This window comes from Vespa mandarinia, chromosome 11 (assembly GCF_050613455.1).
Source record: "Vespa mandarinia isolate Hongniang chromosome 11, ASM5061345v1, whole genome shotgun sequence".
Taxonomy (NCBI): domain Eukaryota; kingdom Metazoa; phylum Arthropoda; class Insecta; order Hymenoptera; family Vespidae; genus Vespa; species Vespa mandarinia.
The window spans coordinates 5,287,735-5,306,821 of record NC_140820.1 but is presented as its reverse complement, the minus strand read 5'-3'; the positions used below and the strand labels follow the sequence as shown (position 1 = coordinate 5,306,821).

General features: G+C 26.6%; 4 protein-coding genes across 7 annotated transcripts in view; 2 read left to right on the top strand and 2 right to left on the bottom strand.

Moving 5' to 3' along the window:
• Positions 1-99: 99 nt before the first annotated feature.
• Positions 100-1,778, bottom strand: LOC118441431 (uncharacterized). 2 transcript variants are annotated; one of them, XM_085660140.1, is made up of 3 exons: positions 1,643-1,778; positions 1,139-1,286; positions 100-1,053 (listed from the first exon to the last, which is right to left on the bottom strand). In XM_085660140.1, exons 2-3 carry the CDS (start codon positions 1,278-1,280, stop codon positions 782-784), a joined length of 414 nt encoding a protein of 137 aa, XP_085516266.1. In that variant the 5' UTR covers positions 1,281-1,286; positions 1,643-1,778; the 3' UTR covers positions 100-781. The 2 variants fall into 2 exon arrangements, with proteins under 2 accessions (XP_085516266.1, XP_085516265.1); XM_085660139.1 differs by lacking the exon at positions 1,643-1,778 and adding an exon at positions 1,425-1,557.
• Positions 1,150-6,508, bottom strand: LOC118441429 (CDAN1-interacting nuclease 1-like). Its single transcript, XM_085660358.1, has 9 exons — positions 6,316-6,508; positions 6,059-6,163; positions 5,474-5,604; positions 5,291-5,370; positions 5,172-5,221; positions 4,726-5,106; positions 4,338-4,395; positions 2,846-2,935; positions 1,150-2,572 (listed from the first exon to the last, which is right to left on the bottom strand). Exons 1-9 carry the CDS (start codon positions 6,411-6,413, stop codon positions 2,114-2,116), a joined length of 1,452 nt encoding a protein of 483 aa, XP_085516484.1. The 5' UTR covers positions 6,414-6,508; the 3' UTR covers positions 1,150-2,113.
• A 286-nt stretch (positions 6,509-6,794) lies between these two features.
• Positions 6,795-9,315, top strand: LOC118441426 (uncharacterized). 3 transcript variants are annotated; one of them, XM_085660095.1, is made up of 3 exons: positions 6,795-6,844; positions 6,998-7,192; positions 7,315-9,315. In XM_085660095.1, exons 2-3 carry the CDS (start codon positions 7,105-7,107, stop codon positions 9,030-9,032), a joined length of 1,806 nt encoding a protein of 601 aa, XP_085516221.1. In that variant the 5' UTR covers positions 6,795-6,844; positions 6,998-7,104; the 3' UTR covers positions 9,033-9,315. The 3 variants fall into 3 exon arrangements, with proteins under 3 accessions (XP_085516221.1, XP_035721673.1, XP_035721674.1); XM_035865780.2 differs by having other exon boundaries at positions 6,798-7,192; XM_035865781.2 differs by having other exon boundaries at positions 6,799-7,192; positions 7,288-9,315.
• A 693-nt stretch (positions 9,316-10,008) lies between these two features.
• Positions 10,009-19,087, top strand: part of amon (prohormone processing protease amontillado) — a 37,140-nt gene continuing 28,061 nt past the window's right edge. Inside the window, exon 1 of the mRNA XM_035865779.2 lies at positions 10,009-11,480. Within this exon, the coding sequence (XP_035721672.1) occupies positions 11,328-11,480 (153 nt within the window). The 5' untranslated portion in view covers positions 10,009-11,327. The remainder of the gene's footprint in view (positions 11,481-19,087) is intronic.

Below are 19,087 nucleotides of genomic sequence, written 5' to 3'. Positions count from 1 at the left end.
TTTTATAAATATTATATAACATAATAGATTAAAATACTTTGTAGGTAATTGTCTTTGGCATTTAATATTTAAAACATATTGTTCAATCTAGTTTTATCTAAATTAGATAAGTGACAAAGTATTCAAGTTGTTTATATTTAAATGTAATATGAATGTGTTTTTATATTGACAAATTAATTATAACTTTGTAAGATAAAATATTATTTATTTAACTTCAATTCCAACTTTTAATCTTTCTGTAAATAGCATAAAAGACGTTTATTAAAGATTTTATATATATATGTTATTTCTTATCCTTGTACGATATAATTTTATATAAGAGAGAAAAGTTATGAAAGAATCATAATTTTGTTTAAAAGACGATATTATTTTTTACCATCAGCAGATGAAGCCATTGTTATTTTCGAATCTTCTAATAATTCTATTAGAATTTCTTCATCTACATTTTGCGAAGTACTTATTGTTGATACAGTGTTAACTGGCTTACTTATTGAATGCGCATTACATATATTTGATGACAATTGCATATCTTTTTGTATTCCAGGCTTTTTATAATTTTTATCATTTTGTAGTATCTATCATTTTACAAAATATTAACGATACTTTAAATTATGTTAAAATATTTGAATCACTCACTGAAATTTTTTCGTTTAATTCACGTAATAATTTCTTTTCTTCATCATTAACACAGTAAGGATTATTATTAAAATGGATAATATCGCCATTGCTATCAATCATATCTCCAAACAACATTGCCATTCTTTGTTTTTTATAAGTAGTATTAGGAAACATTTTTGACTGATATGTGACTAACTGTTAATATCAATATTTTTATTAAATTCCTATCAAAATAAAAACTTGTAAAGAAACAAATAAAATATACTGTTTTATTCTTCTTATTAAATTTATATCCTTTCTTCCTTGGTTCTAATAATTGTTCGTGTATATTTTTTATTGCATTTACTTCTTCTTTTATCAACGTTTGTTGATTATCCCAAATTTCAATATTACGCGTGTCATTATGCTTAATTTTTTCACGTACATCCGTAAGTGCTTATTCATAAATAAAGAAAAGAAAGAGGTATTAATTAATAATATATAATATATTATTATATGTAAATGTTCATTCATTTATTACCGGATATGTCAGCATATTCATTGTACAAACTAAAAAATTGTTGTGTATTTTCAGCTAATCTTCCAGTTTCATGTGGTACATTCTCTAATATCTCTTTCAATTTTTCACGATTTTTATATTGACATAACAAAGTTTCTTTCATCTCTTTCTGTGTTAAAAATCATCTTAAATACACTTTGTTTTCTCTCTGATTTACTTATTAAAGTAAATAAGTTAGATACGATCGTCATTTAATATGTGTGTATATATATATATATATATATTCGAACTTGCAGAATATATTTACCTCTACATTATTATCAAATTTTTTGATAGCAATATCCAAACTCTCTACCTTCGATATTTGTTTTTCCAATTCCTCGTTCATTGTACTTATGTTTTTCAAATCGCATTTATTAAGATCATTTTTCAGATATGTTTTACCGTTGTTTTCATGATTATCTTACAATGAAACGTCCAAATTTCAAAAGACATTTTTAATAAATGCTATATAATTTTTATTACCTTCAATTTGAAGACCTTCTTGTAAACACGTGAAAAATTCAAATTCTCGCCGATAACCTAATGGCGTTAATTCTTTTAATTCAGTTATATCTTCTTGCCAGGTTTCTTTCGTCGATCTATCTATTATCGAACCAGTAATAAATTCAAAACTAATATTTGTATTTACAAAGAAAAACTAAGAAACGAAACGATACGAAGCCAAATATAATAAAAATCATGACGTAAGACCTTAAAAAAATTTTGATTGAGCCGTACTAAATTAAACCGTCCAATCAAAATTCAGGAAAATCAGTCTACGACTACGTCGCGATATTATCGTGGTGGAAAGATTTGAATTACATTCATAAAAACTATGACGACACGAAGATTATCGTCGTAATTAAAATGGAAAAAAGATGACGAAAAATACATAAAAGATTGTTGACAAGATTAAATTCTAAGAAATACTATGTCTGATGAAAAATCCATTCGTTACGGTTTATTATCGGGTTCCATGGTAGCAGCCGTTGCACCTGTATTAAATAACCTGATGGTACCTCTGTTAACCTTCCACGATATTTCAGAGTCTTTAAGGCCTTGTCCCTCCTCATCTTGTATCACATCCGAACACGTATCGTCTGCCATTGAAACATCATTAATTTCCAAATCAATCGAAGAATTCGATCGTGTATTTGATGTATCCATTTTCAATGAATTTATTATCTCTATCGAGGATATCATATTTCCTTCAGAATTGGTGTTCGATCGTTCGGAAATTTCTTTTGTATTATCCGATACAATCCAATGATGTCTACCGCTGGCCAATGAATTACGCGGATCATAATTTTTATTTGTTCTACAGAATGATCTAGAAGATGTTTTGCTATCTTCCTCATCGCTACTCCCTTCCGTACAAAGTTCTTCTCCCGATATCCATAATTCTTCTTCTTCCTGCAAAGCCGTAAAGAATTCACATGATATTACTTTTTTTTTCGGAATTAATGACCGACAAATTGGTTTTTTTTTTTTTTCTTTTTTCGTGGGAACATTTGGAACGGTGGAGGGAGCCAATGAAATTAGATAACTGTACAAACGTACTATTACTATGCTATATTCTCGATATAACGAATCTTACGAATGATATGTAAGCTGAAAAAGGGGGTCAAAGCAATATATATACGTATATATGTATATATATATATTTCGAGTTGCGTATCATCTCACCTCTCTTTTTAATCTGGCAAGTTGAGACTGTATTGCCGGTTTCGTGAGGTTATCTTTCCCCGTACGTTTTGATGAATTTATAGACATATTCTATATATCCCCTTTTGATGATGTTGTTGTTGTTAGTTGTTGGTTGTTGGTTGTTGTAAAAGATGACCGAATAATAAACGAAACTGAACAAAACTTCAAATTAAATATCAATTTTCGTTATGATCAAGTTGGACGAATAAAAAAAAAAAAAAAAAAAAAAAAGAAAAGAAAAAAAAAGAAAAAGTACAAAGAAAAATATTTAATGATCGACGATTGTTGGATCATAATAAGTACATATTAGTGTAGATTTTTTTTTTTTTTTTTTTTTTTTTTTTTTTTTTTTTTTTTCATGAATTTAAAACGCTCACACCAAAAGAGAGATGCTGAAAATAGGATATCTATTTGTGGTCGACAAAGAGGACGAAGTCATCACGGTCTTCCTTTTTTTTGTTTCCTCATCGAGACTACAGTCGAGACTTTTTATCTCTCTTTCTTTTTTTTCTCTTTCTCAATGCTGAATACTTGACGCGTCTGCGTTCGCGTTATCTTGCAATGGTTATATATCTCTCTTCTCTATCTCTCTTTCTCTCTCTCTTTCACATACAATTCAATCGATTCAAGGTATCGAAAGACCTTGAACTAGCAAATGTAGAGCACACATACACACAAAAGAAGCCGGTTAATGTCATTAAGTTTTATACTCTTGATCAAATTCGTTATTACTGATCATTTAATCGATAAGAAGCGATAAATATAATTGATGTTCGCACGTTGATAACGACTTGTTCAAAAAAAAAAATTCAACTTATTATAGAAAAAGGTGAGACAGATAAACGAGCCGTTATCGTGTACTCGTGCAGACGTTTATTGTTATGCAAAACGTAGTTTATTTTTCGCTTCACCAATGAACTTTCACGAAACACTTTTTTATGTTACTTCGATGTTACATATATAAAGTTTAACGAACACTACAATTCAAACTGTTGACCAATCAGCACGCATACTCGCGGAACAGTGATATCATAATTTTGAAAGATTCGAATGAATATAAAAATTATGCATATCGATTTCAAATTTGTTATTATTATTATTATTATTATTATTATTATTATTATAAATAAAAATATTATAAATTATTCTAGAATTTTTTTCTTTCTCTTTATCTCTATCTCTCTCTCTTTTTCTTTATCTCATGTATCTTATTTTAGATTTTATGTCATCTTAAAAAAAAAGAATAGAAAAGGAAAAGGAAAAAAAGAAAAAAAAGTAAAAAAAAATAAAAAAAAATTAGAAAGAAACATTAATGCAAATTATGAAATAGATCGGTTAAAATGAATTAAAATTAAATTATATTCGAATGTTATTAATTTACATCGATATCACTTTTCACATTCGCGACTAAAATAATGAGAAATATTTTTCCTCAAATATTTCCTGACGTTTTTCCTGATTCCGTACGTACGATGATAACCGATGCCCGAAAACTGCACACTGGCTTTGAAATCACGACAGCGGCGGCGCTTACGGACAAACACAGCTGGATATATAAATAAGCGTATCATCTCGCTTGCGCGGCAAACCCAGGTGCGTTTCTACCGTTTACAGCCACCGTGCTCTAGTTTTCGAGTTCTTCTTATTCAAGGACGGATTTACATGTATATTAGAGAGAAAAACAAGGATGTATTTCGTTTGAAATGTTTATACGATTGTGAAAATTGTGATTAAAATGATATAAAAAAAAAAAAAAAAAAAAAAAAAAAAAAAAAAAAAAAAAAAATAAAAATAAAAATAAAAAAAAAAATAAAAATAAAAAAAAAAAATTAATAAACTATAATATTATTTACAATCACGATGTTGTTGGTTTGATCGAATTTGGATCCATATACGTGATTTCTTCTGGAAAATGATCCATAATAATAAATTTCTTCTCACTGGGTTGATTCAGAGTATTCAAATAACCAAACCAATAAATAACGAGACCAGGACCAAATCTATTCCAATAACTTAGAAATTGTTCCTTTATATATTTTTGATGCATTTCAGGATTACCAAAACGCGCCTTTGATTCAATCCAATTAACAACGAAACCATTCACCGCGATAGGAACTTCCAGTTTAAAATCTGGCGTTTTGTCGTATCCTCTTGATCGTAAATGTTCTTCGTTACGAAACGCGAGATTTCGTTCTATCAAATAATTCTGTAATTTCATCTCATATTCTTGACCTATCGAACTAATATTTTCTTATTAATATAATATAAATAATAAATTTTGATGAAAAACAAATAGAATACATACTTGCCCATAGCATCTGCTATCGGTCCGTAAAGATCATCGTATAATATACACTATAACAAAAAATGATTAATAAATATTATCTAAAGTTATTATATAAAAATAATTCTAAGAGATTTTACCAAATACACTTCATAAGATAGATCCTTATCTTCTATTAGAGTTGTATCCTTAAAAAGTCTGCTAATATCCTTTCGAGAAACTAAAAGAAAGTAATTTAATTTGTTTATAACTATAAAAATGTATAGTATATAATTTATGATATTTTAATGACAAATGTTTGTACAAATATACAAATGTTTTACCAGTAGAATCTTCCTGGCCACAATGTTTTTCTAAAACATTACGCGCTAATAAAGCTGGTGGTGCATCTATGTCTTTTGCCATTTTTAATAAGATCCCTATAGGTTCTCCATTCTGTACAGCTTCTATGTAACTGTAAATAACAAATAAAGCATATTTAATAACATATCTAATAACAATATTAATAATAATATATTTAACATGTTGACTTTTCAGGATTCTGATGTAAAAAGTCAATTTAATTTAAACTAGTAGTATTAAACTACAAGATAACTTATAGTTGGTGTCCTAGGCAATAATTACATATGCAATAATTACATATTATTATATATATAATGATGTTTTTAGAATTAATTGTATAAAATATTAATAAACATGAATTCTATTGTTAGTTGTTATTAGTTGGTCTTATTGTTAGTTAACCTACCTATTTATTTAGTATATAATTATTACTTGTTAGGTTTTTAGCAAACTTCGTTAATATTATGATTGTACAGATATAGCTTTCTGTTAATAAAATTCAAATACAACACTACTTTAGGTATAAAATTTCTTTTAAATTCCAAGGTTAAAAAGAATACACTTACCTTTCATAATAATTTTTATTGGGACCAAACATTTTAGTGTGATTGATCTTCATCTTTTGTTGTATCTCTAACGATAATATACTGTACAATGTATTATTTGGCACACTAAACAAAGGTAAAGTAATTTGTACTTGTCACTGAAATAATTTTTCATAAAACATAAAATACAAATGCATATGTATTAATTAAATATATGTTATAGTGAAAAATAAATTACAAGTATAAATATAATTTTTGTAAACAAACGATTAACCTACTTGTCGTATTTTTCCTTTAACATTTTTGCACAATCCTTCGACAATCCATGAAATTGTCGGATTGAAGTTATTATCTGATTATATAATTCGAGCTGCATATTTTATTTATTATGAAATGTATATTTGAAAAGAAATGTATAAAAAATAAGTTCGTCGAACTTTGAAGGATCTTCGTTTATTGTAACAGAATATGAATCAGTGTTGCCAATATATAAAAATTTTCAAGCTTTTCTAATTAATTAACAAAATCTATTAGATTTTATAAATAATTTAAACAGAATATATTTTTATGTTTATCAGTGTTTTTGATTTTTTAATGAATATTATATAAATAATAACATCTCTATGAGTTTCTTTCTTTTAGCTTTATTAATGTTTTATCAGAGGGCGCACTAAATGAAGCGAAAAATTCACTTTCGATATATCTTTCTTTGACAGTTAATAATTTATGGTATGCGCAAAGTTACAGCTTGTCAGAAAATCGGTTTTTGAAAAAATGATATAAACAGAGACGTATGAAATTTCAAATGTACGAAATTGAAAAATAAATAAGTGCCCTATTCTTTATTGTTATATAATATAACTTATGTTGTATATTTTAAAGGAAATGATTAAGAAATAATTAATAAAGTTTTTAAACAAGTTATGTTTTATAAATTTTCATGAGAAATTATTTTTCCAGTGTATTTAGGTGACTAATAATAATAATAATAATAATAATAATAACAACAACAATAATAATAATAATAATAATAATAATAACAATAGTAATACTAATAAAGAATAATTATGAGTAGAAGTAAAAAATCGACGATATCGCATAAATTGGAAGAAAATAAAGATAAGTTTCAAAAGCCGATAGAACAAGAAGATCATGGTAATAAATGTTTTTTTCATAATATACTTTTTTACTTTTTTAATATTGCAAGTTAACTAATATAGACAGAATAAAAATAAAATTTATGGTTTTAGATTCTTAGCATTTCTATATGTTTATAGATAATTCTTTATTGTCAATGGAAAATAAACAGAATGAAATCAATAAGAATAGTCCAATAAGAAATTCAAATGACATTGTTGATCGTCCAGGTCACAGTACACCATTTCAGAAAAAACATCTTACAGATAGTACAGAAGATTCTCCTGAACCTGATTATCATTGTAGCCCAATATCAGTTCCTTGTACACAAGATGGCAATGAAGTTGCTTGGGATTGGCAAAATTCTACCAAATCTTTATCTGTTAAGAGTAAAAATGAAAATGGTCATCTTGCTACACCTAAACAGACAAGAATACTTCAAAAGAAGCGTAATTCCAATTCTCCTTTGTTACATAAACCTTTAAGAAGGAGATTAGTAAAAGCAGACAATATAGAAAGTATTGGAAAGTTTGCTGCAGAATTAAAAGCATTGACTGAAAAAATGAAAACTATACAGCGTAATGATGAGGATTATATAGAAAATGATATCGATAATAAGGATAAAGTAGAAAATCATCAAGGAAAAGATGAATCAGATGTACTAATTGTATTGGAAGAAAATATTTCTGACAATAAAATAAGCACAAGTTTTGAAGAATTATTTGATGAATCAATTGAAGATTCAATGGTGAAATGTAGTCAAGAAATAGAGGAAAAATTTAATCTGTGTATAAATAAAAAAAATAATACAATTGACTTATCGAATGGAAGTAGAGAGAAAGATACATCTGTTACAAAAGAAAAAATTAAAAGTGCAAATAGTTCGAGTGAAAATTCAAAGAGCTCTCTTTTTTCTCAAAATTCTTTGATTTTAAATGTTAGTAGTTTCTGTAAAACATATTCTAAGAATACACCTAATTGTAAGAAAAACATAGATACAGATGTAAAAAGATTAGAAATGAAAGAAGATATCAAAAAACAATCTCCTTTAAATAACAATATTATAAATACTCATAATGGGGATCTACAAAATTGGAAAAATTCAGTAAAAAATAATAGTTCCGAATTATTTGAGATTCCAGATGATTCTTTTGATGACTGTTTAGCTACTTGTATAGAAGATGAAAAATTATTATCTGAAACAACAGAATATGATGATATTTTTCCAGACTCAGAATTTACGTCACATAAAAATGAAAAAAATTATAAACATCCTAATTCAATGAACAAAAACATGACTAAAAATATAACAAAATCAAATAATGCTAGCTATAATTCCAGCAGTTGTTGTTTTAATCAGTCTTCTATGGATAGTTCGAATAAACTTGTTAATAATTCTGCTGTCAATAATAATGTAACAGAAAGAAGAAAATTTTTTAAAACTAGAAGTTTATCGGATTCATATTTTGGACAAGAAAAAACTACAAGTATAAATATAAAGCCTAGTACATCTAATTCACGTCAAATAATAAAACACTCTTCTTCTTCAAATTTGCCATCTAAATTATATGTAAATACTAGTGGTAGAAATACAACAAATGGAAACGTAAATGCAAATAAAAATATTAAATCAATAAGTGACAAGGAAAGCCTGCATGCACTTAATACTAGTAAAATTATATTAAGAGACTCTGCGATCAAAAGTACAAAGGATTCACAGACTGCATTGTGTACGCCTGAAGAAATAGAAAAAAAACGTTTAGAAGCAAAAATGAGATTGGAAGCAAAAAGAAAAATGCAGATAAATGTAAAATCAACTATAACTTCAGAAATACCATCAAAGAGGGTACAAAGGTGAAATAATGTTTCTTTTTATAAATTTTGGACTTTTAATCTATCTTCAGTTAATACTTTGCAAATTTGTTATCAAATTGCATAGTAAATTAAGTTCTATGAAACTACAGTGCAAATAAATAGCAGATAGAAATGACAATTTTGCATCTTACCTTTACAAAGTATTTGAGTTAAACAAATGAAGAATATTTTAACTATTGTGTTATAGCCTTTGTTTGTTGTATTTATGAAGGGTTAAATTAATTTTATTGTTAATAACTCATATTCAAACATTGAATTTCGTCAAACCACATGCATATATATATATATATTAATATTCATATTAGATAAGAGTGTATATTTATATTGTATTATTGAAAGAAAAATGTTATTAATATATATCTTAAGTCAGTGACTTAAGTGTTGCGAAACAGATGTAATCCTTTTGTACAATAAGAATGTTAAATATTCGAAATTTCTTTTTATACAGTAAATTATGGTTTATTTTTTCTTTTAACTGACAACATAATTTGTTTAATATTTTCTAATAAAATTTGTTTTACGCATGGATTGCTTTGGTTAAAAAGAAAGAATTATCCTGGATGTAAATACAAATCGATACGTTTCTATTGTCACTTTTATCACCAATATTTACTTATAAAAATAGATGTCAAATTAAAATTTTATTTCTACCTCATATTGTTTGCTATTTTGTTACGTATATTCAACATTTGTTTCAAACGAAAGCTATAAGATTTTATTATTCTTATACTCCTCATGATTACAAAATAGAATTTATTTTTTATTAACTATTTTTTGAATGGAAGCATAAATAAAATTCTCATTTAACATTAACCGATCGGCAAGATATCTCATGCGTACTTATCTTTAATAAAAAAAAGTTTCATTAAAATAAAAAAAAATAAAAAAAAAAAAAAAAAAAAAAATAAAAAAGAAAAAAAAATAAAAGACAGAACAAAACGAAGTTTTTATATTTGATGAAATTAGATCTCATCTTATTTTTATGTCAAACGTTCGTTTCGTCCAATAGCTATAAATTGTTATAATATCACGTTCGGACCAATCACGAGCTTGTCACGAAAAAACAAAGAAAAAAAAAAAAGAAAACAGAAACGAAAACAAAAAATTCTATACGAAGTATATCATCATATAGTTTTCCCAATTTTATACGTATAATCATATATTTTTGGAATAACCATACATTTTTTTTCGAGAGTGGGCATGTACGATGCTTACTTCCCCAACTGATCGAAACAAATGCAAGTGATTGGAAGTGATCAGTAGATCGCAGTGATTGGCGCAATGGAGAGCAAAGTAAAATGGCGGTGTCCTGTAAAGGACGAATAAGAGAACGCATGCGTCAGTATAAAAAGTAGAGGGGAGAAGACAACATCGGAAGTTCTTCATCGAATCGATATGTCGAGATGACGTCACGTGACGCCGAGTGTTCGGCCGACGACTCCTGAAACTCGTCGAAACGACTTTTCCATTATTTTTTCACGCTTTAACATTTGTCTTTCTTCAATATCGGCAATCTATTTTTTGACTATTAGTTGTCATATTTTTGTTTATCAAAATAAATATTCCCTTCAATTACACCGTAATCAAAGTAACTCGATTTTATACACTTTTCGAATATTTCTGAATTCTATTTTCGAGAGATACCAATCGAAAGATAAAAAAGTGATAACGTGAAAGAGGGAGAGATAGAGAGAAAGAAAGAGAGAGAGAGAGAGAGAGAGAGAGAGAGAGAGAGAGAGAGAGAGAGAGAGAGAGAGAGAAAGAGAAAGAGAGAGAGAAAAAGAGAGAAAAAGAGAGAAAAAAAGGTTCGTACGAAAATGGCGCGTAGAGACGAAAGAAAAAGAAGGATTGTACGATAGAGAAAGCTTTGGTCGAGAAGCGCATGAACCAAATGGTTAAGGAATACGATCGAGTAGGCATATCGTACTAGTCGACTGGTAGTCGTTCTCTGTCGAGCTTGAGGAAAGCACGTGTTACTTACGTCAACGAATCCACCATCAGCACTATTACCAACAAAAGCACCACTGGGGTACCAGTAATATTGGTTGCGATCACATCATTACCACCACTACCATCGTGAAGTAAAGGATCGTAGGCACCATTGGGTATTCTCTCGTCCTTCAACCCTTTATCCCCTCCACAATTGAAACGATCTAGTACATATCTCGTGATTCGAGATAGAAGAGCATCCGAATTCATAGTACTATCCTTCAGTACTTCGAGTAAAGCGGTAGCAACCGTTAAGATCCTCGGTCTTTATTATAATTCTCATCTCAGGATGTTTCTCGCGTTTATTGTTTTTCTCTTAACCATCGTTGACACTCGAGCTGAAATTTTTACGAATAGTTTCCTCGTTAAAATGAGGCAACCGGCTGAACGATATTTGGCTGATCAAGTTGCTGCTAGAAACGGATTCGTCAATCTTGGACCGGTGAGTTATTGTTTTTGTAATGTATGCATGCATGTATGTACCACCACGTGTACGATTATTTTTTATTAATATATCTTTTATTGTTATATATTTTATTATTATTATTTATTTCTTTGTTTTTTTTTTTGCTTTTTTATTATTATTATCATAAATATAGATACATGCTCGAAAAAAATCATTCCGAGATAAAAAAATGATGTAAGATTTTATTCGATTTTGATTGGTTGATACCAATGCAAATATAAATATCAACCAATCAGTATTTGTTTTATATCACGATTTCTGAATTATTTCACAAAGTTATTTTACAAAGTGTATATATGCATATATATATTATATACATTATTATATATATATATAATAATGTATATATATATCTGATCAAGATATATATATATATATATATATATATATATATATATCTTGATCAGATATTTCGAACGTTCTATGTATAGTTCTTAATTTTATATTAACTTTAGTTTTATTCTGTTATGAATGTTACCGCGAATAATTAAAAGTATATCGTTATAACGATCTCTTTTTAATTGAAAATTTTTATGAACAAAGATTTTATATCCTTTTTGAGATGTAAACGAATTCAAGAAATTCGATAAATCGTTTTTTATTTCTTTCAAAAGCATTCCAATTTTTTTTTTTTTTTTTTTTTTTTTTTTTTTTTTTTTTTTATCTGAAACGAACAATCACGATGTCGGAGTTCTTTCTCTCGACCGTATGGCATCTTTTATTTAGGTTTCGATGACAACAATATGATCGATGCGATGGCTTCTTCTAGATGAATTAAAGAAAATAGAATTTTTATGTATCTATCGAATATATTTCTCTCGTATTTAACGAATTATTAATTTGTAATGATAAATCATTGGTAGGCTAATTAAAAAATAATAATTAAATATATATATATATATCGTTTCTTTTATATGAATTTAATTTAATATTAAATTTGTATAATATCAGTGTTTGATAAAACTTCTCAAAAAATTTGAAATTTTATTTACTAATTTTTAAATTTTTTGTTTTGTCACATTCAATATCCCTTAACGAAATAAAATTATCTTAAAGGACAATTTAAAGGATATAGAATTTATATAAAGAATATTACATTATTTAAAGTGCATCAAATTGAATATAATGAACTGTGAACTTTAACTCTTACGTCGTTAATAACTTATAAGAAGTTGATGCGACACATTTAATAAGATTATAAAAATAAAAAGAAAAAAACGATAAAAAAAAAGAAGAAAAACAAAAAAATATCGATTTTTCGATTTTTAATTTCACTCGGAGTAATTTTATCATTCGTCTTATTCTTATGTTTCTTAAGTCTTTGTTCGTACTACTTAAAGTAACAGATCAGTAGTATGATCAGACATACATCAGTAGAAATACTGTTACTTCGATCGGACAAAGACGGAGAAGTTTTGAAAAAAAAATAATGCTCAATAAAAAATAATTCGAAACAATTATAACAAAATCATTATTTTTTTCTTCTTTTTTTTTTCTTGTTTCACACTAAATAATATTACATTAAAATATTATCCTCGACTTAAATAATTAATTAGTATTCCCGAAAAATGTAAAACAAAGAAATATAGAACGATTTGAAATAATTTAAAAAAAAAAAAAAAAAAAAAGAAACAAAGTCGGCTGACTTTAGATGATATTATAATACATAACTCACGACTTTAGAATTGATACTATTTACGCGATTAGAAATAATTTAAGAAATACAAGGAGTGTTAAATTGAGATCAGATTTTAAAATGTAAATTCGTTAAATTGAATTGATATTATCTTCGAAAAATGAAATAAAAAAAAAAAAAAAAAAAGAAAAAGAAAAGAAATAAAATAAAACGATTTGATATAATTTAAAGAAAAAGAAAAAGGATACTTAACGCATAAGACTTTGTGATATAAAAATTAGAGAACCACTGTGGTGTAACGCAACACGTGTAAAAGTTGTCTGCATATAAAGATCCTTAGATGATGCTAAGTCGATAATGGAATGAAAAGTGATCTCGTTAAGTCACTTGCTACACCTGCGCACATCGTTTTGAAAGAAAAGATGCCATCACGTGGAAAGTATCGATCCATCGATGATTAAATGTACAATATATCGAAGTATATCTTAGAAATATACGGAGAACAAATAGAATACTCGAATGGAAATCAACTACGTAACGTTGGTCGTTCTTGAAGAAACGATGTTTATTCAAGAAATGACTGTTTCTATATACATACGTACGTTTATACGTGCATATATATATATATGTGTGCGTGCGTACGTGCATATATGTGTGTGTGTGTATGTATGTTCACGAGTCGTTATCGTCAATTTCTCTTGCCGAAGAATATCGTTTAAGAATTTATTTATCAGATTTCACGTATTTATTTTTACATATTACACGTGTATTATAAACGTATTAAAATTAATAAAAAAGAAAATATTCAGACAAATATTTTATTCGATTGAATAATTTATTTGTGATAAAGTTAATATATTAAACAAAAAAAAATTATATATATATAATATATATAAAAAGATAGAAATATTTAACAATAATTTTTAGAAATATTTAATAATTTAATAATAATTAAATATAATGTTTTTATATATCAATGTTTATAATTATTTTTTATTTATTTACTTTAAAGACATTTCATATATTATTACTCTACAATAATAGTAATATATTCGATGACGTAATTAATTTATCAGAGAATAAAGAAAATTTTTTAAATTAAAAAGAAAAGACTTCCCTAGTGGAATCATTTTAATATTACTCCTTTGAAGATTGTCATCCTGAAGATTATATTCCTTTATGTCTTTATGAATGAAGCTTTTCGATCGAGCTTCCAATAATTAAAGAATACTAATTTTTTCTTTTTTTTTTGTTTTGTTTTGTTTTTAATAACTTCACTCGACTCAAGTTCGTAATTAAAGTCGAAGTTGAATGAGATAAGTTAAAAATATTCAAGAACTTTAAGAATTTATTTCTCAATTCAATAGATATACGTATTATATTATATTTAATATGTATATATGTATATATTTCATATATGTATATATATACTTTGTATATATTCGAGCATAGTTTTGTACAAATACATGAGTATTTAAAGTATATATTTTAAATCGATCTGTGGACCATACTAATCGATAGTCACTATATGCAACATGCTTAAAATAAAACAAAGGCCAATAAACTTTTCAGAATACGTAACCCGCATAAAACATTGAAATACTTGCTATAATTCAAACAAAATTAACGATGAAGCTATCTCATTTTGTAGAGTGCATCTCGATTACGTGTCTTGATGCTACTAAAATCGTTATTAATTTCCTCTCTGATAATATTTATAAAAAAAAAAAAAAAAAAAACAAAATAAATAAATAAATAAAAAATAAAAAGATATTGAAAATTCATTTTCCTAATGGATCGATGAAATAAAACGTATTATCTCTGGTGTTCACTTTGCACAGTGTTTCTCAAAGTGTTCTTAAAAATACAATATGAATTATGAAATAGTAAAAATTTTTTTTAATATACTACAAAGAATTTTCGATGATAGACAAGTTTGAGAACCACTGATTTAACACGTTTGTTCTATAGTTTTCTACGGAAACGCGTTTAAGCAAAAGATTCTTGCTCATATAAATGTCAGTAAATATTCCCTTTTTCGTGAAGATCAAAGCAACGTGCGAAGTGAATATCGAATTAATCTTGATTTTAAGTTTTTTTGTTTTTCTTTTTTTTTTGTTCTCTTTTTTTTTCGTAAACTCAATAAACGTAGAACGATTGAACTTTACTTATCTTTTTCTTTTCCCCTCTCTTTTTTTCTTTTCTTCTGATTTTGTTATTTATTTCTAAAAATTGTAAAATATTCTTGATCTATTTTTACATAATTATATATATATATATATATATATATATATATATTTATTCGTATTTTTGAATTATTGTTTCATTTAATCGTTATAAAATAAATCGTTAATTCATATACAATTATGCATTATATACACATATTTAATACAAAAACAAAAAGTAGTGAGTAAAAAGATTCTAAATGATTTACAAAAAAATTAATTTAATCTTTTCCAAGACTGTTTAGCCTGTTATTTTTTTTTTATTTTTTTTTTTAAATCGTAGAACTAAAAGTATACAAACTTTTTTACGAAACAAAATGATCTTAAAAATACTAGGAGAATTGTAATTGACTTTTGATATCATTTGAAAATTTATATACATTTTATGGTATATATTTGTTGTCAGGGAAATTGCGTAGAAAATGTATACTCGATTTATGCACTTAAATCGCCGCCGGAAAATTGCTTTTACAAAGTTACAGCCACCGATCGTTACTCTCTAGCTTACCTAATCCCTCCTCTCTACTATTTGACTATAAACTTGTTCGTTGGCACATAGTTTTCAAATTAATTTTGCTTTTGTTGGGGAATGTGTTATTTTTCTCTCTCTTTTTTTCTCTTCTTCTTTTTCTTGTCCTTTTTTCTTTTTCTTTTTCTTGTTTTTTTTTTTTTTTTCTACAGGTTATTCTTCAAAAACAATTTCAAAGTTTAATTGAATAAATCGAAATTCGTTAATGTTACGATAAACGTGAAAATTCAAAAGACGTTCTTAATATCATTATAAACAATTTGTTTGAAAGAAAATTAGACTCTTTGTAATAATTTGATTTATTTAAAAAAATGCGTATAAAATAAGACAATGTTTCACAATATTAGTAACAGTTTAATATATTCTTTCTCTATATCGGTAATTCTCATAGTATTATCTCTGAACGATATCATAAACTATAATTCTAGAAATTATTACAAAACTTATTTCATAGTAAGAGATTAAATTTTTAAGTAACATTCAACATGATTTTTTTTATTTATTTATTTCATTTTTTTTTTATTTTCTATAACAACGATTCTTAAGGTATAACACGACATTATTAACTATAATTTAAAAAATTACAAATCTCATTTTTTAGTTTAATATTAAAGTTAAATTTTCTTTTTTCTCCTTACTTATTGTCTCTCCAAATAAAAGGCAACCAGTTTTCACTCAGTAAAACACTATAATTTAATAATCCGTTTAACCAAGTAACTCTATATTTCACGTAAAATATAAGAGCAGTGTCGAACAGAGCAAAGAGTAGAGCAGCCATAACTTCAAAAAGCTTCCCTTTTATTTTTTGTCTAACTTTATGTAGTTATGTAGATGATAGAAGCTTTTACACAAACGTACACAAATACGGAAGCAGAGACACATACACGAAAATACAGAAAGTAAATAACCTAATCGTGTTATTTCCATAGGTAAAATTATTATAACCTTATGTTCTTGTTTTTGCATAAACCCACGACGTTACATAAAGTTTTTCATCGATACTTATCTCTATTGACGTAATGGTACTTAACGTAACACGACCGTAGGAAAGAAGATAACGATCAGATTAACGCAGGCCTCATGATGAATAAAAATAAAAAAGAAAAAGAAAAAATAAAAATGAAAAAAAAAGAAAAAATAAAAAAGATAGAGATAAATCACTCAATGAAATATAAAATTTATGTTTCTTTTTTTTTTTTGTAGAATGAGAAACTAAATCCAGATTGTTAAGAGCGATTAACCCTATGTTGTATGATATTTTTTAATGTATAATCTTGTTAGAGAGAGAGAGAGAGAGAGAGAGAGAGAAAGAGAGAGAGAGAGAGAGAGAGAGAGAGAGAGAGACAAGAACAATGTTGTTAAATATTCGCGTATCATAGTCAGTGATTCTTGTCACGTACCTCACAGACACATTTTAATTGGATTATACAACCGAGTGTAGGCGAATCCAAACGGGATTAACGGGCCGGAGGGATGTGAGATTTTGTTTGGCATGCAATCGTTTGATTTAGGAGGAAAGAGAGAGAGAGAAAGATAGAGAAAAAATATTACTACTTCAAGTAAAAAGAAAAAACAAAAAATGTTTCTCTAAAATGATTTCCATATTCAAGTTTTCTTTCCATTGATAAGAGGATGTCTGAGAAAAGAGAGAGATAGCTATATTCTAACATAAGATAAAAGAAAATTAAATTCAATAAACAAAGTTTATCTGAAAATAAAATTTCCACGATGGATCATTTACAATTAATTTCATCTTGATTTAAATTGTGATCGTGAAATAAACGTGAAAAAGATAAATGATTGATTATATTTCTTATCGATATTTTTTCGTACGAACAATTTAAAGTTAATTCCAATTATTCAATTACATATTTATATATCTAATCGATCGATCATTATCAATTATTACATACATCTTGATAGTTAATAGTAAATATTTGTTTAATGTAAGATCATTCGTACGAATGAATTAATATTATATAATATTTTCAATTGTCATAAAATTTATCACACGTATATATTTCATTACGTTACTTTCGCAAAATTTATTAACGTGAAGGTATTACATGAAATATTTCAAATATTTTTGAAAAAATCTCATTTCATTTGTCTTGATCAATATATAATCTATCAATCGTAAAAGATTTTTATCGAAAGGGAAATTAATTGCGAGGCTTCTTATACTAACTTATCTTCTTCCTTTTTTTTCTTTTTTTACCTTTTTTTTTTCTTCGTGACTCTCCTTAATCCCACTGTTTAGCGTCGTACCATGAAAGCTGGGGATAAAGCCATTAGAGATGGTGTAAAAGAGAGCCGAGATGGATTTTATTTTTACTTCCCATCTTATTACCGTTTGTGACCGATGGGAATGTCTATTTTACGATGTTGATCATAAACATGGTTAATGGTACTCTTCCACAAAATTTTACGACAACTGTTTAGATTTATTATAAAAAAATTATGACTCTTCTTTTTTTCTTTCTTTTTTTTGTCTTTTATATTTACAACGAGAACGAAAGAAAATCTAATCGTCCAATTTTATTTAGAACGAGACGAGATTGTTATCGATGGCATTTAAAAATGGCGAATGATTTTGATGGATGATCATGTGCCATGGCTGTTGTAATTTTCGATCAATCATTTTTCAGTATCTCAGGATGTTTTTATGAATTTGGTAAACAAAGAACTTATTATAATCAAATCTTTTATTAATAATTTAATATATGTTAGATCTCTTTTTTTTTGTATGTTCTCAGATTTCGATAAAAATCAGCAATTTTTGTCTTCTTATTTTACTTTAATTTTTATCCTTGTCTCTCTCTCTTTTTCTTTCGGAAAATTACTTCGATATTATTATATTAATCTAATATTGTTTTAGTTAATTACTCTTATTATCAATTATATTTCCCTTACAAATATATTCTCTATAATTTGTTACCTACGTTTATCTACGCATGCACTCATTTACATGACATTTGACATTATGGTTTGACATTGGATAATCTTCAATGGCGAGGTGTTAACCTTATCTCTCGAGATAGATAATTGCGGTCGAAATTGCCATGGATCTAAAATAAAACATTAGTATTATTTTCCTGTAATTTTTTATATATTTTATTCGAATTAATTAATAACTTTGATATTTAATTCCCTTGATCGATCTTGTATCACACGTTTTAATGTTTTAATTACA